Source organism: Nanorana parkeri, unplaced genomic scaffold, assembly GCF_000935625.1.
Source record: "Nanorana parkeri isolate BGI_ZX_2015 unplaced genomic scaffold, ASM93562v1 scaffold1747, whole genome shotgun sequence".
Taxonomy (NCBI): Eukaryota; Metazoa; Chordata; class Amphibia; order Anura; family Dicroglossidae; genus Nanorana; species Nanorana parkeri.
The window spans coordinates 26987-53200 of record NW_017308015.1 but is presented as its reverse complement, the minus strand read 5'-3'; the positions used below and the strand labels follow the sequence as shown (position 1 = coordinate 53200).

The 26214-nt window shown below is 45.1% G+C and overlaps 1 protein-coding gene across 1 annotated transcript in view; it reads right to left on the bottom strand.

Annotated features, from left to right (window-relative positions):
* The window catches only part of LOC108799519 (probable G-protein coupled receptor 83), a 26121-nt gene extending 1035 nt beyond the window's left edge, over nucleotides 1–25086 (bottom strand). The window contains exons 1-3 of the mRNA XM_018571381.1: nucleotides 24579–25086; nucleotides 12526–12651; nucleotides 8082–8215 (exon numbers count right to left, since the gene is read on the bottom strand). Of these exons, the coding sequence (XP_018426883.1) occupies nucleotides 8082–8215; nucleotides 12526–12651; nucleotides 24579–24959 (641 nt within the window). The 5' untranslated portion in view covers nucleotides 24960–25086. The remainder of the gene's footprint in view (nucleotides 1–8081; nucleotides 8216–12525; nucleotides 12652–24578) is intronic.
* Between the last annotated feature and the right edge of the window lie 1128 nt (nucleotides 25087–26214).

The following is a 26214-nucleotide window of genomic DNA, read 5'->3' as shown; positions in this document are numbered from 1 at the left end:
ATTAATATATAATTAGTATTTTTTTTACATATACATGTCTGTACAGTGTCTTCCTTATTTCATTTGTTTTAAAATAATCATCAAATACCAATAAAATGCCTAAAAAAGGCAAAAAAAACCCAACCCTAGACAACTATTTATAACCTTTTAAAAACCACCAAAAAATGTAACAATTTATTCATGTACAATTTTTTGCTGAAATTGGTCGATTTTACTCATCCCCGCTGACAGCTGCATGTACAGTACATAAATGCCTGTGATGGTGTCAGGGCTGTCCTTATAATGAGGCAGCCAGCATCAGTTGCCTCAGGCAAAATCTCCTTGAGTACCGGGGAGGGGGGCAGTTGTGCCTGGCACCCCCTTTCCGGCCAGAGCGTCCTGGGTTGCTAGCTCTTAGCAACCTGTAACTCTCTGGCCGGCGTCCCACCAGACTCATGGCAACCAATGATGTCACTGGTTGCCAGGAGCATCAACAAGACACACTGTGACGTCACTAGTTGGCCAGAGCTGAGTGTGTATCGCTGTGGCTAGTGTCCCGCCCAGCTCCTGGCAACCAGTGACTTCAATGAGTCACCTCCGCCCCCAAACTTCCTCCCCAAAGGAACATGCATTGGCACCCCCCGACTCATGCGGCAAATACCCTAGGGACATCCCTGGACAGGGATGGTTCATTTACATTGAAAAGAGACGCAAGTCCAGCAAGTTCAACCTATAGAGGTAAACCTAATAGCCATGAAGCCATATTAGGTAATTGGCATTTACCAAATATAGGCATGTAGCTATATAAGGTCAACGATGTCACTGCATCCCTCCCCTTTGCTTAAGTCAAGCTGCTTGGGTAGCACGGAAGGAGCTTCGTTCTGTATTCGGAGCTCCTTCCGGTTTCAGAGGAACTCAGATTCGGACCGGGATCAGTTCAAACCTGAGCTCATCCTACTTCTGTCTAGGTGGATACAAGATGATGGAAGGTCCATTTTGGGTTCTTTCATGTTGCATTTAATTACAGTAAATAATCCATTTCCATCCATGTGTGTCTTTTATATCTACTTGGAGTTAAGCTTTAAACAAGTATGCAACTGCTGGACCGTCCTACACACGCAGTATGGGAGCTTATATCAGGATCTATTTCCTGCACAGATTGAACGTATAATTATCCAAGGTTGGCACAATCCACATCTAAGTCACGTTGTATTTGTTAGCATGAGCGTCAGGGGTTAATTACATTCCAGAACCTGTTATTGCCAACAAATTAAGCCAATTGTTTGTAAAAACGTATTATTTTCCCGAGCTGGTGCCTATTGAGTCCCCACCATTAAACATTACCATGTGCAAAGCATGCACTAAGGACAGAAATAGCCCAGAGCTACGGAGCACGTTTAACTTCTTCCTGCCCCGTCTGTGAGTAGATTTATTGACTTCACAGCTTCTGGTCTTCCTGACCAGCAAGATGTGAGCCGGGGGCTATTGGGTCCAAGGGTGGGAAGGAAGCTCAACTACGGAGCTTGTCTGATATCCCTATTCCAAAAGAGCCCACATCTGGTGCATAGGATCATGCTGTCCCTAGTCATAGATCTCCTTTGCATCCCCCATCTATGAGTACATTTAGTGAATTCAGAGGTTCCTGTCTTCCTGGCCAGCAAGATGTGAGCCAGGGGCTATTGGGCCCAGGGGTGGGAAGGAAGCTCACCAAGGGAGGTTGTCTGATGTCTTTGTTCCGAAAGAGCCCACATCTGATGCATAGGATCATGTTTTGGGATCATGCTGTCCCTAGTCATAGAACTCCTTTGCATTCTCCCATCTGTGAGTCATTTTCTTGCCTTCAAAGCTTCTGGTCATCTCAGCCAGCACTGAGATATTAACACCGTAATGGCTTTCTGAGGCTGAAATATCCCTAAGCATCTGCAGCAGAGGGCCCTAGGGTAGGATAGGAGCTCCACTAGGACAATTGTCTGATGTCTCCATTCCAGAAGAGCTGTTATCAGATGCACAGGATCATGTTTTGGGATCATGCTGTCCCTGGTCATAGTTCTACTTTGCATCCTCCCATCTGTGAGTAATTTTCTTGCCCTCAAAGCTTCTGGTCATCTCAGCCAGCACTGAGGGTGAAAAACTAATAACCCGAGGGTGAAAATCTGTTAAGATGAGATGACACAGGGACCTATACATACGCACACATAAGCAGAACCATACACATGCATGCAATAGGTTGGACCTGATGGACTTATGTCTTTATTCAACCTCAAATACTATGTAATAAGTGTTGACATTTGAAGTTGGTCATTCTGTAAAAAAAAAGCCCCCCACAGTTTAAAGAAGTTTGTCGACTGGTAAAAGTTGGGGGGAGGGCTTCCTGTCCTTGATTTAGACATACTTTATGTTAGGATTACATCACTGTCTCAATGGACATCGCCAGGGGTCACAAAGAGAGGTCGCTCGGGGGGGACCCTGAAAATATTGCTATAGGGCCCCATGAATTGTAGTTACACCCCGGCATTACATCATTTTCCATGTGCTTTTAGTTCATTTAAAGCTCAAACAAAAACTCTTCCCTTCAGTAGTTTTGTTATAATTAATGACGTGTGAACTCGATTTGAAGGAGAAGCCGTTCCAGGGAAGGAAAAGAAAAAGTTTTTCAGCATTGAAAACCCAAAGTGACTCTTCAAAAACATAAAGAGTAATAAAGAAAATTGGCACGTGTCAACGGTGTTCTTGTTTTATTACGTCTATAAAAAGTCTTCAAGGAATGGAAATTTTGTTGTCATAGAAACTACCATGCCCCTATTTTGTTATTTATTCCTAAAGTGATTCATACTCGACGTGAGGCCAGGAGCCGCCATCTCCGGGAGCCTGAATCACCGCATAGAAACTCTGGAAGAAATGCGCGCTAAAGTGTGTCTCTTTTTTATTATTTGCATTAGGAAGCTGCATTATGTAATGAAAGCTGAATTCCAAGCAAAGCGCTGAACGCACGGATGAGATACATACGTGAAAGTTACATTCCCAGCCACCATTTTTAATGTCTGTCCATTCAGTCTTGAGATGTACCCAGCACATCTAGCACACCACATTTAAGAGGTTCAGTGGTGTCCTTTGTACACCCCAAGCCTACGTTCCGCTGATACAGACTGCCTGGCATCTTGCAGCTTCCAACTAAGAATTATTTTTGCCATTTCTCAGTCCTACCGTTTACAACATTTGAGCCATGAGGAATGCCCCCCCCCCCCAAAAACGCTTTGGCTGTTTTGTGTTATCCTGATTGGGGACCAATACTGATCATGAAGGAATCTTGACTCTTGAACCTTATTGGACTTTGTACATGGGGATCCTCAACTCTGGGCTCCCTGCCTTATGGGGTGCCCTGTTGTGTTGAGAGGCATCCTTACTGGAGCCACAGTGCCCTGTTATAATGTGACTGACTCACCAAAACTTCAAATTCAGAGCCACGTTTGCCGACTGGCCAGTCAGAGGGCAGCAGGAGGCTTATGAGTCCGCGCCTCGGCTCTCTGTGCCCTCTATAAGCATGTTCCTTGCCAGCAGATCTGTAGGCAGCGCATCTTACTGCACCTTACTCTCCCAGTCTGAGTGTTGCTGTACTGTAGACTGCCAGAGGTCAATGCCAAGTGCAAACCTTTCCTGAGATCTCTTCAATAAAACCAGTTCACCAGACAGTATAACCAGCCACTGTATGCATATATCTTTCAAAGTCTGTCCCGGTCTTTCTGGCAGCCTTGCAATTTTCTAATGCTTCTTGCATCTTGACTCTAGCAGGGAGGCAGGAACAGGCTGCCAATCACAGGCAGCCAATGAGGAGGTCAAAGGACGAGTCAGATGGCTAGAGGAGAGGTTTTTGCATTATGAACATGAAAAACCACCAACTGAATGTCAAAATCTGCATAAGTCCATAGATGGCCATAATCCAGCACAGAGAATTTGTTCTAAAATGCCAATTAATTTTATACAAAGCTTACTGGCACTGGCCACCACTGCCGGCCTCCCTTGTTGGGTAACCAGGAGTCCGAGGCGTAACATTCTCCATAGTGACCCAGGCTGCCGCTATGGAGCCCGGGCACAGGGGGGCCCAGCCGGGGCATCCCTTTGATGCCGTGTGGGCCGCCTGGGTCACTATGGCATGTAACGGTGCTGGCTGTCACTGACACAGCTCAGCAGCGGCGTTTCCCCTAACAGCCGCTGCGGAGCTGTGTCAGTGACAGCCAGCAGCTGCGGCATAAGAGGCCGGCGTTCGCAGTGAAGGAGGAGGCGGGGCCCACCTAAGAGCAACCCTGCCTCCTCTTACATCACTGGCCAGCGACCTAAGAGCAGGTGGGGCCAGTGATGTAAGAGGAGGCGGGGCCCGTCGATAGAAGAGGAGGCGGGGCTCGGGGACGGAAGAGGAGGCGGGACCCCAGCGACCACGGAGGCGGACAGCGCTGACAGGTAAGAGGTGTGCAGCACATCTGAGACCCTGCAGAGCCCACTATAGAGAGTCTATGGTGGGGTCTGCAGGGTCACTCTCAGGTGGGCTGTTTGGTATATCAGGTGGGCTCTGCAAGTGGCATAACTAGCAATCACGGGGGCCCCATACAAAATTTTGCTATGGGGCCTTGTGATTTCCAGTTACGCCCCTGCCAGGAGTGACTCAATGTTCTGAAATAAAGGGCGCCAACGCTTTTGGGGGGCAACAACACTACCCCTTCATCAGTGCTTAAATAGGATTTGATTGGACTTAAAGGATTGGCAGCTTCTGGCAACCAGCGAGCTGGACAGGACTCCGGACAGAGGTACGGGGCACTGCCCCCCCCCCATGTAATGTGCACCGCCAAAACCACCGCTTCCCCCCAGGTGACGTACTGACGTACACCACCTGAGTACTTGAGGAGGTTACTTGACTGCTCTAAATCTGGAGCTTCTGACAGCACATCTAAGATGGCTGCACTCAACTGAAGTCTTTGGGCTTTTACAGGCATAAAATACATTCATTACTCAAAAAATCTTATGTGAAATGAACCGCCTGGTGACAGGGTCTCTTTAATACATAATTGCATTCATTTTATTTGGTGTTTTTATAATTGCACTGCATCCAGCTTTAAGCTTCAGTGTCAGCTGAAAAGTGTAATTTTGTCCTTCAAAAGAACATTTGCATTGTTCTGTAATTTCCTGACATGTTGGGTTTTCCTGATTTCTGCACAAAGAGCGTCCTTGTTCAAATATCAAATTAATTATTTGGCACGTAATTACTCACAATAATAAGGTTTATGTTTGACCAATGATTGGATGGTATGGAGAAGTGCCCCTTGACCTGGACCCTCCTGGACGTCTAATGCTCACTCAAGGGTTTAATTGTATGAGCTCATTTTTAGATTCTTCTCTCCCCAGCCCCCCGCTCACCCCGCTCTTGAGTTTATTATAATAATCAGCAACTGCGGGTCTTTTTGGCGTTGTCTTGGTAGCAAAAATATGTCATAGCATGCTCTAGGGTTCAACTGATTAAAGGAAGGCTGTCACCTGGGCCATGCAGGACAAAGTGACGGTGTCTCTAGAAAGGGCCCCTCTGACCCCTTTATACTCACTTACCTGCCCTCCCCTTCAGCCCCTTGCTCTTCTGCAGCTGGTGAGAACACCACTTTCTTGTATAGGGGAGCATGTGACCTGCTAACCTGCGATGGTGCCCAGGCCTATGTCTATTTCCTAGACCTGATCACTGTAACATGACCAGGGGAGTGACATCAATGTTCCCCCAGGTCACCTACAGCGTCGGCAAGGTAAGGGGAACATAAGGGAGTCTTGAGATGGCCTTTTCCGAGGTGCTGTCACTTTGCCCTGCATGGGCCGGTACACATTGTCTAAACCAGAGCAAGAAAAGAGTAAATACTTACCTGTCGCAGATCTACAATTCCTAAAAAAAAACCTTCAGCATCTGACACTTCCAGGCATGACGATGGATCCAATTGTGCAAGACTTCAAAATTAGCATAGGAATGTTGATTTAGGGATCAGTATGGCCACCCAACCTTCCCCATGTAGAGGGAACCCCCCTTCACCTCCTCAGTGTTACGTCTTTTATGTGACCTATGATATTAAACATGGGACTTGCAGATGGTGTCCGTATCTGTACATTTTAAGGGATCAACGTCATCATGGAAGGGAAGCAAAGAGAAGGCAACAGAAAGATTGTGAGCCTTTACGGAAATATAAAGTGAAGTGGTCAAACGTTGGAAAGGAAGGGATGAAAAGGCAAAAAGATGGATCCAACTGTGCAAGACTTCAAAATTAGTGTAGGAATGGTGATTTAGGGACCAATATGGGCACTTGACCCTCCCCATGTACAGGAAACCCCTGGCCCCAACCTCATCAGAGGTATCGGAGGCTATTTATATCCATCTCTGGATAAAATAATAATATCCAAGGCTTCTGAAGAAGTAAGAATTTCCCATGTTTGTCATCAGGATGCTTGGTAGACGTTCATTACCCATTTCTATTGCCTCCATTGGATTGAGTTGTGGTGCCTCAAGTCACCCATCAATCCAATGAAGCAGATGACTTACATTACATTATCTACTCTATGTTTGGCCTCCAGAAAGAGGAACCTGGTTCCTTCCAGCTTCTGTCTTGGGTTAGCCGGACGGCAATAAATTGTGGTGTGTTAGCAATCATCGTGGTTTGGTCTCGAATGAATTGTGAATGACCTCAAACCGATGGCCAGTTGATGCCATTGACGCAAGACAAAGGTCCTCAAGCATTTTCTTGACAGGCCTTTTATAGGAGAAGCTTTAAGAAGATTGATGACTGGTGAATTTCTGCTGATGTTCTAATGAAGAGATCCCTTTCACGATAGAAATCTGGAGGCCTTGACAGTGTAGAACAAAGGAGTCAAGTTTTTTTTCGAAAAGGGTGGAAATACAAATTGTAGAACGAGAACACGAGTGACAAAACTCATCCAGAGGTAGCGGGGGAAGCTTCTAATCAGAGAACTCAACGGAGATAGAGAACAAAAGGTAAATTGCAATTAACATGAGCCTAAAATTAAAACCCATCAAATCCGCACTGTCTGCAGGTATGTAAATTCAATTGCTAAAATCTTGTAGAAGCTTTAACATGTTGGTGTCATTTTCAATCACTTTACATCTGAGGCGTTCATTAAAATAATCTCTGGTGATCCCACCATGAAGGTCCTTGTACAGGCACTTCCTGTTATAGGGTGACAACTGTTTGCATTGTCACCCATGCTCTTCCAATGGAGACAACACTCATTACACAGACATGGTCCCCTGTGGTCACCATAAGGAAACCTGCCCTGGGAAATGTCATGCAGCCATCGCTGGAGTGCATGTAGACAGGAAGGGGGGCAGTTTTCTGTTTCATAACTGCACAGGCATTGCAATTCATCATGAGAAAAGAAAGTACAAATTACTTTCCCGCATCGATATTGTCATGAAAGGATGCCGTCAATGCGTCTTTATCAGCGTTTAAAGTTTCTGAAATCCACAGGAAATGTTCTGCTATCATTTGCACATAAGAGTCAGACATGTCTGCATTCATTGTGTATAAGAAGCTTCGTGTCTGGGAAGAGACGTCGCAGTGGGACATCACTTAGCTGTGCAGTAGATCTGATGGAACAATCAATAGAGAACCTTAAAGTATAACTAAAGCCAAAGCTTAAAAAAAATTAGAAAAGTTAGACCAGAGGTAGACAAATACCATCACGTCTCTGCCTCTGGGAGTCATACCTGTGGCTGACGGGGTCTTGCAATGCCTCATGGGCTTTGTAGTAGCACCACAGCTGGAGAGCCAGAGTTTGACCTCCCCTGGTTTAGAGCCCTTTCGTGAGGTTATTACACCACCTGTCCATTTCCACTGGGGAGACCGGAGTTGGGTCTGATCTTCCAATGGGGACACCTGCTCTGGTGACAACTGTCTAAGAGGTCAGTTTGTAGAGGTTTCACTGAAACAGTAAGCAAGGATTAATCTGAAACCCGTGCCAACGATGACTTTCATGTTATAATATCAACTCAGGGTGTGCACAAGAGGAAAATACACTTCAACTTTAAGGTAAGGGAAGAAAACAAGGTGAGCCAGCTAATTTACCCGATATAAAATCGCTCCAGCTTCTGGAAGATGGCATGAGGTAAGGAGAATCCACTGGCCATGAACCAGATGAAGATGATGCAGATAATTCCTTTAACTGTTGACATTCGAGGTTTCAGAGGATGCATAATAACCTGAAACATCAAGAAAAAGATTTATAGTCTGAAGGTGATACACTGCTGTAGACATGTATCAGTGTGTGGAAAACCACTGCTATGCATTACATACACTATATGGTCAAAAGCTGGTGGACACCTGACCACCACACCTATGTGAGCTTGTTGGGCATCACATTCCAAAACCATGGGCATTTAATATGGAGTTTCCCCCTTGTGGCCAATAATATGGAGTTGATGGCCATTAATTGTCCTCCTTTCTGGCTATACCATCCTACACTCTTCTAGGTAGGCTTTCCACACGAATTTAGAGGGTTTCTGTGGGGATTTGTCTCATTTGTGAGGTCAGGTACTGATGTTGGATGAAAAAACCTGGTGTACAATTGGCTTTCCAATTAATCCCAAAGGTGTTCAGTAGGGTTGAGGCCAGGGCTCTGTGCAGGACACTCGAGTTCCTCCCACCAACCTGGTCAAATCATGTCTTTATGGAGCTGGCTTTGTGGACAGCCTATTGTAAAACCATGGCCATTAATGTGGAGTAGGGCCCCTTTGTTGCTCTAACATGCTCCACTCTTCTTGGAATTCTTTCCACAAGACTTTGGAGTGTGTCTGTGGGAAATTGTGCCCATTTGTGAGGTCAGGTACTGATGTTGGATGAGAAGCAGTGGCGTAACCATGGGCGCCCCGGGGCAGAAAATGGGCGCCCGGGGCAGAATTGTTTTCGCCCCCCCATTATGTAAACATCCACTGGAACCCCCCACCCCCACACATGTTTTTATTTTAATTTTTTCACATTTTTAAATATTTTATTTTTATTTTATAAACTTTTTAATTTGTTTTAATTAATTTTTATTAATTTTTTAGTAAATATTTTTTTACTTTACTTTTAGGGGCTTCGGGGAAATATTGGGGGTCTAAACAGACCCCTGATATTTCCCTTTTAAAATCGATAAAGAGATTGAGAACACAGAGTCCTCAGTCTCTTTTTCTGTATCCCCTGTTATCAATGAATAGGAATCATTTATGAGTGTCCTGTTCATTGATAACATAGTATGTTTACTATAACCACAATCATGAATGAACAGGAGGTGATGTAGATCACTCCCATTCATTCATAATTGAGGATACAGTAACCATACTATGTCCTCAATTATCTACAAACACTCAGCCATCACTGATTGCTGAGTGTTTGTAGCCTGCTCTCCTCTCTGACACGCTGTCACAGGAGGCTGAGCGAGCGGAGCACGGAGGAGAGCCCAGCCTCCTGTGACATCGTGGGCTGTCTCCGCCCCACACCGCTCTGCCGGATTATGATAGGCGCCTGAGCGGTGTGGAAGGAGAGACACCGGCCGCTCACCTCGGTCTCCTCCCGCAGTGCTCGGCCGGCTGTCACTTTCTCTCCTCCCCGTTGGGAAACAGAGCAGCGCCCAGCGGGGAGGAAAGAAATCACGGTTGCGCAGACAAAACGGCAGGAAAATTGCACTTTCGGCATTTAGCCAAAAGTGCAATTTTCAGCCGGCGTCCCCCTTCAGCTTTACACCCGGGGCCAGTGCACCGGCTGCCCCCCGGTTGTAACGCCACTGATGAGAAGACCTGGCTCTCGATTGCTTTTCTAATTCATTCCAATGATGTTCAGTAGGGTTGAGGTCAGGGCTTTGTGGAGATCACTGAAGTACCTCCGAACCAAACTTGTGACCCCATGTCTTTATGGAGCTGGCTTTGTACACAGGGGACAGTCATGGTTACCACAAGTTTGGACGAGCACAATTGTCTACAATGTCATTGTATGATGGAGTATTAACAGAACCTTCACTGGAGACACCTCAACTCAAATCAACTGATAGGGATTGACATAATTTTTGGCCATATACTGTAGATAGGTGTGATGGTCAGTTGATCACATACCTTTGGCTATATAATGTACATTTAATTATTGTATTTATGAACACATTATGTATTTATATTAGTATTAACTTCAGTTTGTGAGCCCCATTCACACTTGCGATTGGGGCCAATTGGGTGAGTCTCACAAATTTCTCTGTGAGATTTATAAGAAAAACAGTTTGCATCCAGGTCGATCAACGGCAAGTAATCACAGCATGTCCAATTACAAAGAAATGGCCGCATATGGCCATAGGTGCAGTCAACTGTCATTACTTTTTATAGCAAGTGTGAATGGAGCCCAAGAGTTAAAATCACATAAAGTATATAGAAAGCAATGAACTGATACTGATTCATATTCCAACATGGAGAAAGTAACAATAAATATATAAATAAATAAAACAGGAAATGAAAACAGCTGGAAACATAAAAATAGAATTGCTCTAAACGGTTATGTAAGATTTGGCAGCACAAGTGGGTGCGGGAGATGTGAAATTTACATAATAACGAGCTGGAATATGTTAAATTTTATCGATCTACTGTATGTTTATGTATCACAGAGCTAAAAAAAAAAAAAGGAAATATAATGAGAAAATATTTTGATGGGTGGGAATCATAAAGACATTTTGAAGTATCACATTAAAGGGTTTAGTAGAATGATGAGAGTTAAAGCTACACCATCAAATGCCAAAAAACAGAAATATTAATGGCAGGTCCCTGTAATAGGAATATTATACTCAACACTACACAACAGTCATTTTGTTAAGTAGGTGTTGGAGGATGGAACCCCAGTAGGAGGGGAGGACAGGCATCCGTCACTCCTGGAAGTGTGGAATGTGATAGAATCTGGTGAAAGGGGCAGCGCTGGAACAGAGGGAAGGTAGAAGCCGCGGGCCAACATCAAATATAGACCATGAGGGTACAGTTTGAATGGGCGCAAACTAGGGATGCACCGATACCGGTTTTTCTGTATTGAATACAAGTACCAATATTTTAGTTTCGGTACTCGCCGATACCGAATACCGATACCGGTAGTCCCATTAAGGAAACTAGGCGGTGTGTAATGAATCGCCACCCAGCTTCCAGATTAGCATGGAAGCCGTCTCCATGCTTCCTTGTCCTGGCCAATCAGGAAGCCTGGCGCTGTGTAATGACTGTGGCCAATCAGGAAGCTGGGCAGCGTGTAATGACTTTTTGATTGTCCGGCTTCTCGATCAATCAGGAAGCTAGGCGGCGCGTCATTACACACTGCCCAGCTTCATGATTTGTCCGGAGAGCTGGCTCTATGCTACCTCATGACTAAGACACGAGGGAGCATGGAGCCGACTGCCTGGCCAATCAGGAAGCCGGGCAGTGTCTAATGACTCGCTGCCCGGCTTCCTGATACTGGAAGCTCAGGTATGGGGCCAGGCATCAGGGTATAAGGGCGTGTACAAGTACGCGCCCAAATACTCTGCATCGGCATTGATACTAGTATCGGTAACGCTGCATCCCTAGCGCAAACCATTGTGTACGGTGTGCTCCTAGTTCGCCATGTGTATTGAACATCCAATGTTGCCTTTGGCCTTCCTGTTACCCAAAGGTGCCCAGCCAAATGTGCATGGCAACACAATTTGCCAGAAAGGGAGGAAGGGGAAAGAGGGATGGGCGTGGGGGGTGCTAAGGAAGAAGGAAAACAGCAAAGAGAAGGAAAGAGGGAGGAGGTGCGGGGGTACAGGAGAGGAAGGGGAGAGGATGCTAGGAAAGTGAGAAAGGGTGAAGTGGGTGGTAGGAGGCTAAGAGGGAAGATGAGTGGTGGTAAATAAAGGGAAGTGAAGGGGAAAAGAAAGAGGAAAGAAAAAGAGGAAGGGGAGAGAGGGGTAGAGTAGGATAGGAGGAGGGAAGAAAGGAAGTAGTTTAGTGGGAGGCTACGGTGGGGTGGGGGATGAGTGGTGGTAAACGAGGAAAGGGAAGTGAAAGAGGGAGAGGGAAAGTTGTGCGGCAGAGGAAGGGAAAAGTGGGAGGGGAGAGAGAGAGGGGTAGCGGAGAACTGGGGAGAGAAGAGAGGAAGGAGGGTGGTGGGAGGCTTTGGAGGGGGGATGGGTGGTGGTAAACAGGGAAAGAAAAAGGGAAGAGGAAAGGATAAGGGAAGAGGGAGAAGGAAAGGGGTGCAGGCGAGGAAGGAAAAAGAGTGAAGGGTAGAGAAAAGAGAGGGAAAGGGAGAAGAAAAAAAAATACAGAGAAGGAAAGAGGGAGAGGTAATGGGAGGGAAGGGGGAGGTGGGAGAGGAAGGGGAGAGAGGGTGGGATAGGGGGTAGAGGGAGGGACCAGAGGTAATAGGAGAAGGAGGATAATTTGACCGGCTTGCTAAGCAATGAAAGGGCGTGATGTGGACGTTACCAAGAGCAGTCTGCATACAGAGGCATACATGTAGCCAAACCCTAAATGATCAGATCTGGGTTCCTCACCTGATGTCTGTCCAGAGCGATGGCAGTTAGGGTGAGGACAGATACGTGGACTGAGCTATACTGGACAAACCGGCTCACGTGGCACATGAGTTTGCCGAAAACCCAGGTGCTGCTCACAAACCGGACCTAGGGAGAGAGCGAGAGAGAAGGGTTTACATGATTATTATTTAAATTAAAAATCTTGTGAGGGTGTACAGTATTTAGGGAATTGCAAGAGGCTGATACCAGGTCGGTCACATTCAGGTACTTATACTGCTTGCATTTAAATATAAATTTAACAAAGTTCGAATGATTATAGAGTTGCATTCATTTGTATATTTTATATTTGCTCCCGGGATGGACTGCAATCTCACGTTTAGTTTACTCATTTGTATTGAGATTGCAGTCCATCCCGGGAGCGAGCTTGGAGCGGTGACTACTTTACAAAACACACAGGGACCATGGGGGAAAAACGTAGCCCCCCTCCAGAAGGAAGGACAGTGTCAGCACCAATTCAGAGATGATTGGAGGATCTACAGCCGAGTGATACACAAATAAGATACATTTTTGTTAAAGGAGAATTATGAGGTGAGTGATTTTCACTCAGACCTGTGACAATGAGACTGTCACAGGTCGGCTCAGTAGATCGGGAAGTGAGCGAACACATACCGTCGCTCGCTCACTTCTCGATCTATCCCTGCAGAGAGCCGTGACTGTCACTATCCCCTGTTTTTCCTCCAGCGCTGACTGGCGGAACCAACTGGAGAGGGGGCGGGCACAGCTGGCTCTGCCTCTGGATAGGCAGAGCCAGCTGTCAATCCCGCAGCTGGGTGGATCTCGACAGCAATGTCGGGATCCGTTCCGGCTGCAGCGTCTCAGTATACTGCGAGCTGTAGCTTGCGGTATACTGAGCTTAGGGTGACGGGAGAACGCTAGTTTGTGTTCTCCCGTGACCCTTAGGAGAACTATGGGGAAAAGCCCTGACACCATAGTTCTCCTTTTAATAATTAAGGGACTTGAATGTATTTTTAAGACTCCGTAACTCCAATGTCTTGATGCAACTGTGCCAAAATCTCTTGATCTGCACGGAAATTAGACTTCTCAATTTTGCACATCCCCACTCTGCTCCTTCACTACACCAACAACAGGCATTCTGAATTGCCAATTGCAGTGTACATGTAATAAATTCAGCTTTCACTAATGACTACGAATGAACACATACACTTCCTTAAAACGCTTTAGGTGCTAATGCCCACCAAAGCTGGCCATACACTTGTAGAAAGTTCATACGATAAATCTGGTCAGAACATTTGACAATTCCATCAGAGACTTGGACGTCCTTCAAAATTTTTGTTTAATTTCAACAATCGATTTTGGAATGAGTGGAGTTTCCCTAAACAGCCACATTCGCTGTTAGAATTTTGTTCCGTCAAGAAAAACTTTCCATCTTGCTCCTTCGATCATCTTAATCACGCCCAAATTGTCCATTTGACCCAATTAATTATTAGAAAATAGAATGAACGTTGCAAAATAAAAAATGTTCTGATTACATTCTACTGGCATATGGCCAATTTGACTCTTCATGAAGGGTCAATGTAATGGCAGAGGGCAAGATCCCCTGCTCTGTGTTGCACATAACGAGCCTCGCTATAAAGTAACAAGATCTGCTAGATTTTGTAGCAGTGCTTCATCTGTCACCGAGTGATTATGCCTACAGGAGATACGTTCTCTAAGACACGTGGGATTCTGATAATAACTCACAGATTAATTACTGCACACTGGAACTTGGGCGTTTTAATGATGTTTCTAATATATAAACAACTGGTCTAAAATGTATCAATTTAATTAAAAATAACTCAATTTTAAATGTAGCCTATTTATTTTCACGGGTAATTAAATTCTTCATTACCAGGAAACGTTTGTAGTTATTAAATGGGTCATTGAATTTGACAATAACTCTCTAACCCAACCAAGAATCGAATGAACCATGAGGTTCCTCCAGAGGTTGCAAGAGGTTCCTTGAGCTGTGAGTAATGGTGGATTGATCTCCTGCCTAATGGTGCCTGCTTGGTTCTGGGTCACTCAGCAGAACCAATGGCTCGAGACCGGTGAAGATATGGTCAGGTAATTGATTGCTGGTACCAATCAGTGATAAGACATGAAGTAACCAACAAATTCACACACTATTATCACACCCATAATAGATATATGAGACCGTGCTTTCATACCAAACAGAGAATAGCTTGTTTAGTAATGGATCAAGACAAAAAAATGAGAATGCATGCATTGTCATACTAAATCAAAAACATTTGTCTGTGCTGTGACAACTTCTCAATGCAGCTTCATGTGGTTCAACAAAACCTAAGACTTAAGACTCATCTTAAGATTTTACTCTTGCTCCAAAACTTTGATGAGAGGCCTACAGGAAGACCTGGCACCACTGGATTTCCATCACCTATTCCAACGAAGGGGATAGACTACTATCCAGAGGGCCTTACTCTTCCAAAATTACAATCAGAAGCCTACAGGAAGACCCGGCACCACTTGATTTCCATCACCTACTAAGATGAAGGGAAAGGCTACTATATGTGAGACCTTACTCTTGCTCCAAAACTACAATGAGCAGCCTACAGGAAGACGTTGCACCACTGCATTTGCAACACCTACTGCGATAAAGGGAAAGACTACTCTTCAGGAGACCTTACTCTTGCTCCAAAACTCCAATCAGAAGCCTACAGGAAGACCCGGCAGCACTAGATTTCCATTACCTACTAAGATGAAGGGAAAGGCTACTATGTGGGAGACCTTACTCTTGCTTCAAAACGCCTACCAGAAGCCTACAGGGAGACCTGACACCACTGGATTTCCAACACCTACTTCGATGAAGGGAAAGGCTAATATATGTGAGACCTTACGCTTGCTCCAAAACTCCAATCAGAAGCCTACAGGAAACCGTGACACAACTGGATTTCCAACACCTGAAGGGAAAGACTACTATCCAGGAGACTCTTAAAACTTGCTCCTTCCCTCCCACCACACCGTACTTTACTTTTTCTCCCCAATCCATCCCCCTCCCTCCAACTTTTTTTCTTTTGTTTTCTACTTCTTTCTTTACCCTCCTCCCCCTTAATTCACCAGGTGCTCATGTCACTTGAATACTTTTACTGAAGAGGATCAATCAGACACCAATGGAGATTGATACAAATATTCCACAAACTGGTCTGTGGCATACAAGGAACTTGTATGCCTCTTCCTATGTACACACCAACACGATGTACAGTAGGCTAAATTCACATTCTATTTTGTAACTGAGATGTTTGTTTTCTCCGTGTAAGATACATAAAGATTTTGAAAATAAAAATGGTCAGGTAGGAGCCCTAGAAATAGATAAACCAGAGTAGGAAAGAATGGTCGGAGATAACACCATACAACACTTTGAAGAAACAATAGAAGAAGTGATAATAGGATATTGACACCCAATAGCACGAGCTTGGAAATGTGAGACGTTCATACACAGTAGATATCTGCCATTCCTGTTACCGGTGGAGCGGTAATAAGAATCCCCGAGCAGCTGGAGAGAAGGCGCACAGAAAATTTGGTATTCTGTAGCCAACCTCTGTTAAAATAAATGCGAACCCTAAGTGAGTGACATTCACTCTGTGTTGCCATCATTTATTTAAATAACATGTTTTCACATTGAGATGTCTCATTACATCTCAGTGCTGCGGATCACAGGCAATCAGACTGGCTCCGAGCGTTGCGATCAAAGCCCCCACCCCCCTTCCCCCTCCCAAAATGGCTCTGCCATTCAGAAAAGAGGCTATTTCGAATATCCGAAAGAATACAGATTTTCTAATATGTCTAACTATTATACTGAACACAATATGAATGAACCAAATGGGAAAGACCCAAGAGTAATAATAAGGCCATCGAAACTACCAAAAAATGATCTGTGGAAGGACACTGAAATAAATGAGCGTATTCATCACGGGTTGACAATGAAAGCAAGGACTAACTATACATGGTAACATGAATTGTAAAAAAAGGTTGTAAATATCAATATTCAATTATTAAATGTGAATTAACCCCTTCATGACTGAGCTAATTTTCAGTTTCTGTTCATAAATGACTGACACACTTTTTACATTTTTGCTGTGTGATTCTTCCACAGCAGTAATATACTTTCTTACTAAACGTACCCACTCATATTATATATTGTTTTTTAGAGGACAGATAGGGCTATATAATTATATCACACATGTGTACTTAACGCCTCACTTAGTTTGAATAAAATATTTTAAAAAAATTAGGAAAAAAACTAGAAGAAAACACTTTTTTTCCACAAGTTTTGATTATTATTATTATTTTTTTTAGAAATTTGTTATAATAATTATAGTATAAAAAAATATATTTATATATCCTTTTTATTTTCCTAATTTTGTTTTACACTTTATTTTTTTTTTTTTACACTTTGTAAAAAAAAAAGTAAAAAAAAATACTTTTTTTTTGTCAGTTTATATCAAGTAGTCACCATGACTGCTTGAAAAAATAACTTTTGTTTTAATTTTTGGCTATTATTAGGCTGCTCCAAACTTAGGAACAGCTAATAATAACCTTAGAGACTGATCCTGACAGCATGTCAGATTCAGATCTCACTAAAAGGTCTTTGATCAGCCCAGACGATCAGAAGTCTGATACATTTCACTCAAAGAGATACATTGTATCTCTTTGGTGAAATGTATCATAAACATCGGGCTATCGAGCTGTCAAAACGAATAGCAGAGAGGTGACTCACTCTGCTACCTCTCTGCTATTTGCAGCTGTCAAATACGGGATCGCTATTTAACGGTCCCGTATTTGCATGTAACGGCTTCATTCTTTCATTAATGAAAGAATGAAGCTTTTAGAAAAGCTTAACTATTTTATTAATGAATGCCTCAATACTGAGGCATTCATTAATAACTGGTAACTGCTGAGAATCAGCAGTTACCGGCATTACAAAGCCTGATATAACTCGTCACGTACAGTGTACGTGGCCAGTCATATAGGCACTTTGTGACGGGACGCACAGTGTACGTCTCCCGTCACGAAGGGGTTAAAAAAAGAAATTAACTGAAGAGGCCGAGCCCCCCATTATATAGTGTACAGTGTGCTCTATATAAAAAATGATACGTTATATGACCAAAAATATGTGACCCCCCTCCAAATGATGGAGTTCTGGTGTCTCCAGTGAAGGGTTCTGGTATTACTCCATTATACAAAGACATTGTAGACAATTGTGCTCTTTCAGCCTTGTGGTCACAGTTTGGTGAAGACCCTTTTCTGTTCCACCATGACTGTCCTCTGTGTACAAAGCCAGATCCATAAAGACATGGGGTGACCAGCTTGGTGTGTCCTGCAAAGAGCCCCGAACCACCTAAACCCTAAAAAAAAAACACCTTTTGGATGAATTGGAATGCCAATTGTGAGCCAGGTCTTTTCACCCAACATCAGTACCTGACCTCACAAATGGGCACAAATTCCCACAGACACCCTCCAAAATCTTGTGGAAAGCCTTCCCAGAAGAGTGGACGGTTTTATAGCCACAAAGGGGGGAACTCCATATTAATGGCCATGGGTTTGGAATGGGATACCCAACAGGCTCATAGAAGTGTGATGATCAGGTGTCCACCAGCTTTTGACCATAGAGTGTATGAAATGTGCAAGGGGGCAACTCCATATTATTGGCCATGGGGGAAGGGGGACACTCCATATTAATGGCCATGGTGAAGGGACACTCCATACTAATGGCCATGGGGAAAGGACACTCGATATTAATGGCCATGGGGAAGGGGCACTCCATATTAATGGTCTTTTGGAAAGGAAATTTCATATTAATGGCCATGGAGAAGAGACACTCCATATTAATGACCATGAGGAAAGGACACTTCATATTAATGGCCATGAGGAAGGGGCATTCCATATTAATGACCATGAGGAAAGGACACTTCATATTAATGGCCATGAGGAAGGGGCATTCCATATTAATGGCCATGGGGAAGGGACACTCCATATTAATGGCCATGGGGAAGGGACATTCAATATTAATGGCCATGGGGAAGGGACACTCCATATTAATGACCATGAGGAAAGGACACTTCATATTAATGGCCATGGGGAAGGGACACTCCATATTAATGGCCATAGGGAAAGGACACTCCATATTAATGGTCATTGGGAAAGGAAATTTCATATTAATGGCCATGGAGAAGAGACACTCCATATTAATGGCCATGGGGAAGGGTCACTCCATATTAATGGCCATGGGGAAGAGACACTCCATATTAATGGCCATGGGGAAGAGACACTCCATATTAATGGCCATGGGGAAGGGACATTCAATATTAATGGCCATGGGGAAGGGACACTCCATATTAATGACCATGAGGAAAGGACACTTCATATTAATGGCCATGGGGAAGGGACACTCCATATTAATGGCCATAGGGAAAGGACACTCCATATTAATGGTCATTGGGAAAGGAAATTTCATATTAATGGCCATGGAGAAGAGACACTCCATATTAATGGCCATGGGGAAGGGTCACTCCATATTAATGGCCATGGGGAAGAGACACTCCATATTAATGGCCATGGGGAAGAGACACACCATATTAATGGCCATGGGGAAGGGACATTCCATATTAATGACCATGAGGAAAGGACACTACATATTAATGGCCATGGGGAAGAGACACTCCATATTAATGGCCATGGGGAAGGGTCACTCCATATTAATGGCCATGGGGAAGAGACACTCCATATTAATGGCCATGGGGAAGAGACACACCATATTAATGGCCATGGGGAAGAGACACTCCATATTAATGGCCATGGGGAAGAGACACTTCATATTAATGGAAATGGAGAAGAGACACTCCATATTAATGGTCATTAGGAAGGGACACTCCATATTATTGGCCATGGGGAAGGCACACTCCAGATTAATGGTCATGGGGAAGGCACACTCCCTATTAATGGTCATGGGGAAGGCACACTGCTTATTAATGGTCATGGGGAAGGCACACTCCATATTAATGGCCATGGGGAAGGCACACTCCATATTATTGGCCATGGGGAAGGCACACTCCAGATTAATGGTCATGGGGAAGGCACACTCCCTATTAATGGTCATGGGGAAGGCACACTGCTTATTAATGGTCATGGGGAAGGCACACTCCATATTAATGGCCATGGGGAAGGCACACTCCATATTAATGGCCATGGGGAAGGCACACTCCATATTAATGGCCATGGGGAAGGCACACTCCATATTATTGGCCATGGGGAAGGCACACTCCAGATTAATGGTCATGGGGAAGGCACACTCCATATTAATGGCCATGGGGAAGGCACACTCCATATTATTGGCCATGGTTTTCAATTTGGATGCCCAACAAGCTCATATAGGTGTGATGGTCAAGTGGCCACAAATTCTGGTCATATAGTGTAGCATCCCATGATATCAGACTGCAATAAAGTATTAGGAAGGAACCAAGGCACACCAGTCCATGCAATGACTTCCTATCTGATACATTGTATCATATGAACTTAGAACAGCAAATACATCTAATCCCATTTAGAAACAAACCTGATTGCATGAGTAATACAGAGCGTATTTCTTGTCATGTATCAAGAGGCAGGAACATAAGAGAACCTTGTAGCCATTATAGATGTGAGCTCATTTCTTTTCTCCACGGCAGAGATAAGTATGACTTCCCATAGGAGGAGGCTGACACATTGGAATGCCAGGGATGTCACAAAACCCACATCAATGTTATAAATACTCCCGGCGCCTCCAACGTTACTCTTTTCATTTACCATTCGGAGATAACAAAGATCTGCAGACAGAGGGAACACCGCAAACCTTCTATCTGCTGCTCACCAACTTTATTGGGATCCTTTGACAAACGTAGACACACGCAGCAGCACTCAGGAGTACATAATGCAATGATAGATGCAATAAGTATCTACCATCCATCTTCCAGTGTCAACCCAACCGCTAAAATCTCAAAGAAGCTTTACCGTGTTCCTTTTTAATTAAAATTTGTGGGTTTTTTTGCAGCTTACATTATAATAATCCCTGCTGATCCCACCATGATGGTCCAAGCCCAGGCACTTCCTGTTATAGGGTGACAATGCTCTGTCATTGTTCAGGCACTTCCTGTTATAGGGTGACAATGTTATGTCCTTGTTCAGACACTTCCTGTAATAGGGTGACAACACGCTCTGTCCCTGTCACCCAATTGTGCTCCTGTGTGGTCACCCTGTCACAAGACTATGTGGCCATTTCATCACACATTACACAGACATGGTACACTGTTGTCACCTTTAAGAGACCCGACTTGGGAAATGCCATGCAGCCATCGTTGCTGTGCATGTAGACAGGAAGTGGCTGCAGGACATCAGCAGCACTGAGATGGAACAGAGGATAAAAAAGGTGAAAACAAGGATTTTATTTTAAAAAAAATAGATAATTGCTTATGATACACCGTGCATGGGGAAGACTTAAGGTGCCCATACACCTGCCGATCCCGCGATCGTACGATAATCGGCAGGTGTATGAAAGGCGTGCGACCGTTTCTACTGTACGGTCGCACGTCTTTTGTCTTCCGAGCACGCTGGAAAACCAGCCGAAAATCGTAGCATTTTCAGCGGGTTAGTGGCGTGCTCTGAAGACAAGCGCACACTCCCCGCTCAGCATTGCAGTCGTCGGAAGCCCGCCCCTCGGCAGGGAGAGCTTGCGATGATCGCAAGTACGATCTGCCTGTCCAAGATCAGCAGATAGTACGAGATTTTATTCAACTTACAACCATCGCAAGACGAAAGTCGTGCGACGGTTGTAAGGTGTATGGCCAGCTTAAATGTTATCCAGTTAGGGTTTATAACTGCTTCAATCAATCAATCAATCAATCAATATCTGGACACCACAGCTGAAACACATTATATACAGGTGAAACTCGAATAATTAGAATATCGTGCAAAGTTAATTTATTTCACTAATGCAACTTATGCGGTGAAACTAATATATGAGAGAGACTCATTACATGCAAAGCAAGATAATTCAAGCCGTGATTTGTCATAATTGTGATGATTATGGCTTACAGCTCATGAAAACCCCAAGAACCCCAAATCCACAACCTCAAAAAAGTAGATTATTACATGCAATCAATAAAACAAGGATTGTACATAGAACAATATCGGACCTCTGAAAAGTACAAGCATGCATATGTACTCAGTACTTGGTTTGGGCCCCTTTTGCAGCACTTACTGCAATTACTTTTGCACAATATTCTAATTATTCGAGTTTCACCTGTATATCGTCTAGAAGCCGCGCACGCATCGCTGTCCATGGTGCTGGTCAAGATAAACACTTATTTAAAGGAGAATACGACAAGGTTAGGATAAGTCACTGATTGACAGATAGCGCCCGCACTGATTGACAGATAGCGCCGGCTCTGATTGACAGATAGCGCCCGCACTGATTGACAGATAGCGCCCGCTCTGATTGACAAATAGCGCCCGCACTGATTGACAGATAGCGCCCGCACTGATTGACAGATAGCGCCCGCACTGATTGACAGATAGCGCCCGCTCTGATTGACAGATAGCGCCCGCACTGAAATTGTATTGCCATCGGGGGTTCCAGGCTTGTAACAGACGGCAGCTGTCAGTCTGCTCTCTGCGGCATTTCATTATAGAGCGCGGTACCTGATATCGGAGCCGTCACAGTGGCTACATCTCTCCCCGTGGCCAAGCCATGCAAGGAGTACATAAGAATAATATGATCACCCCCCGGCCACATGCCAAAGGGCTGACAGGGAGGATAAACGTGTCCCCAATCTCCCTGCCAACAATGTGCCCAGATGTGAGCCCTGCTCCCCTCTACCTTCCAAAAGTGAGAGTGATGGGAGAGAAAGTAGGGGAGTCACTGCTGTTAGAGGAAGCAGGGTGAGCTGAGCTGCTAAGTCACTACTGGGAGAGGGGAGCAGGTGGAGCTTAGCTGCAGGGTTGATGCTGGGAGGTGAGAGCAGGGTGAGCTGAGCTGCTAAGTTACTACTGGGAGGGGGGTCCAGGGTAAGGTGAGTGGCTACTTCACTGTTGGTAGAGGAAGCAGGGGGAGCTGAGCTGCTAGGTCACTGCTGGGAGAGGAGAGCAGGTGGAGTTTAGCTGCAGGGTTGATGCTGGGAGGTGAGAGCAGGGTGAGCTGAGCTGCTAAGTCACTGCTGGGAGGGGGGGGCAGGGTGAACTGAGCTGCTGAGCCACTGCTGGGAGGGGGGAGCAGGGGGAGCTGAACTGCTGAAAAAACTGACTTGATAAACTGCAATGCTCCTGCTGTGAACTTTGAGGATAAATTACTCCACGATGCCTACAGCTACAGGGGTCAGTGAGGGCTCGTTGTAAAGATACTTTACTGCTGCGTTTGTAAATGTTTGGATATCCGGAGCCTGGACACAGTTTCACTTTAGAAAAATCAATTTTTTGGAGCACATTTTTTTTTAACAGAACAGCCAGTAATACAATTTAAAAACCATGTCACAAGGGAGAGGCCACTGACCAATCACTGCCGTGTTGTCACTGAGGACAGACTACATCATATGTCTCATGTTTCCATTATCATAGTTCTACTTTATCACAAGGACACGGCTCTTTCTTTTCAGATATGTAACTTGTAGATCGCACTGGGCTGGATTACCGCTCACTTTGTGTTTTATCTATGGATCCTCATCGTTATGTATGTGGATTGATCATATCAATCACACATAGGGATTCGCACTCTGACTTCCGGTAATAATGAGCAATGGTTCATGTGAACATCGGGTACCTTACCGGGAGTGGTGAAGGGGATGTTGGGAAGTGTAATTGTCTCTTTATTGGGTACCTTACTGGGGTGAAGAGGTACTGAGAAGAGTAGTTATCTCTACATTGGGAACTTTATGTAAAGGAATGTCAGGAAGAGTAATCATTTCTACATTGGATACCTTGCCAAGGTGAAGGGGGTGTTGGGAAGGGTTAATATCTCTGTATTGGGCACCTTATCAGGGTGAAGAGGTGCTGAGAAGATTAAATATCTCTACATCGGGTATCTTACTGGGGTGAAGGGGGTGTTGGGATGAGTGATCATCTGTACATTGGGTACCTTACCAGGGTGAAGGAGTGCTGAGAAGATTAATTATCTCTACATCGGGTACCTTACCAGGGTGAAGGGAGTGTTGGGAAGATTAATTATCTCTATATTGGGTACCCCAGGGTGAAGGGATGCTAAAAAGCGGAATTATCTCTGCATTAAGTACCTTACCAGGGTGAAGGGGGTGTTGGGAAGTGTAGTTATCTCTACTCGAGGAATTTTATGTAAAGGGGTGTCAGGAAGAGTGATCATCTCTACATCGGGTAACTTATCAAGGTGAAGGGGGTGTCGGGAAGAGTGATCATCTCTATATCGGGTACCTTACCAGGGTGAAGGGGGTGTTGGGAAGAGTGATCATCTATACATTGGGTACCTAAGCATGGTGAAGGGGGTGTTGGGATGAGTGATCATCTGTACATCGGATACCTTACCAGGGTGAAGGGGGTGTCGGGAAGAGTGATCATCTATACATCGGATACCTTACCAGGGTGAAGGGGGTGTTGGGATGAGTGATCATCTATACATCGGGTACCTAAGCATGGTGAAGGGGGTGTTGGAACAGTGATCATCTGTACATCGGGTACCTTACCAGGGTGAAGGGGGTGTTGGGAAGAGTGATCATCTATACATCGGGTACCTTACCAGGGTGAAGGGGGTGTTGGGATGAGTGATCATCTATACATCGGGTACCTTACCAGGGTGAAGGGGGTGTTGGGATGAGTGATCATCTATACATCGGGTACCTAAGCATGGTGAAGGGGGTGTTGGGAACAGTGATCATCTATACATCGGGTACCTTACCTGGATGAAGGGAGTGTTGGAAAGAGTAATAATCTCTACATCAGGTACCATATCAAGGTAAAGGGGGTGTTGGGAAGAGTAATCATCTGTACATCGGGTACCTTACCAGGGTAAAGGGGGTGTTGAGAAGAGTGATCATTATATCTGCCACTGCCAAGTTCACAATGAACATGCTGGTTGCCGACCGAATCCTCTTGTTCTTTATGACGACGTGACAAACCAGGATATTCCCAAAGAGTGAGATGACAATGATGACCGAGTAGGCGACGATCAGCATTGCTTTCACCGTCGAGCTCTGCGACTCGGCTTCGTACTTTGTGTTGTTGTCGAAGTCCCCGATGTCGTCGATGTTGATGTCCCCGTTGAAGAGGGACGAGATGTTAGGGAAGCCGTAGAAGGCAGAGAAAATGTCAGAGGAGTTCACCCCATCGGTCCTCCTGAAGGGCTTCGAGACGTACGGCAGAGAGAACCACATGTGCCTGGTCATTTTAATGGCATTGGAGCATCAGATACTTCTGTCGGCTGTAGAATTCCCACCCCCCCGGATACACCTGGACAGGTGTGCCAAACTTTCCTAGAAGGCGATTGGCTGTCCCATGATAATCCCTTGCCCAATGCGTCCCGGAAACCTAGATGGGATTCTCCCTCTTAAAGCAAAAACTTCCTAAAAATTCCCAACTGGAGTGTCTATCGGTAGAGCTAACGGAAGATCTTCTCCCCCAGGGATCTGAAACGGTAAGCGCGGTGGGAAGGGATCCTTTGCCGGAGAGAGACGGAGCTTGCGCTTCCTTCCATCGGTCTTGAAGTCAGGACCCTTGTGCTTGCTCCAGCATCTTGGGTCTCGTAGTATGCAGCATGGTGACGTTGTCTTCCACCGCCCGCCGACCAATGGTGGCATTACTGCATTCAATTGATGACTCTAACGCCTTACTATTTCCATATCGAGCAGGTTTTTTTTTTTCCCCAGTCCTGATTGCCGGAGACGTGCGGGAAAGGCTTCCCCGGCATCCCTTTAGGCGTGCAGGTTGATTTCCATTGGAACTGTTCATTGCCTCTACACAGCGCAAAATCCGTGAAATCTTCACAGCCCGGCACTTGACCCTCCTGCCGCCTGCTTAAAAAACATTTAGGCTCGGCCATTAAATCTCATTGCTGCCGAGTGACAGTTGGGTACTCATTGGCAGTCGTCTCATTGGCAGCACACTGATTGTCTCATTGCAGTCACCTGACTCGACTGACCGTTATAGAATAGACCCCAAAACTGAAAGACGTTTAATCAGCTAAAACACTACAGGGGGGCAGTGGCATCACAAGGGGGGTGCGGCAACCATTGGAGGGGTGAGACCACAATGACTGACAGTCATTTTGGTGTCACTCCCTCTAAAAAGTCGGGTCACGGACTGAGAGCCCGACAGTGTCAGGGGAGAGGAGGGGACCCGGCAGCATACCTCATCCCGCCGGGTGAACGTCCCCTCCTCTCTCTGCCGGTGATGTGTCGAAAGTGCGAACTTATCGAGTTGTGGGACCACATGACTTCCGGTTTCCTCAGAACTACGATGTATGCACACAAAACATGTTGTGCACAAGCGCCATCCACGGCATTGCCCTATAGACATAGACCACAGCAATAAATTAATAAAATGATCTAGGATGACAGTAAGCCAGCACGTTCTTTATCTCCGGTGCCCCACTCAATATGGCCGCCGCTAGAGTGGGGCACTGTGTGCAAACATCGTAGTTCT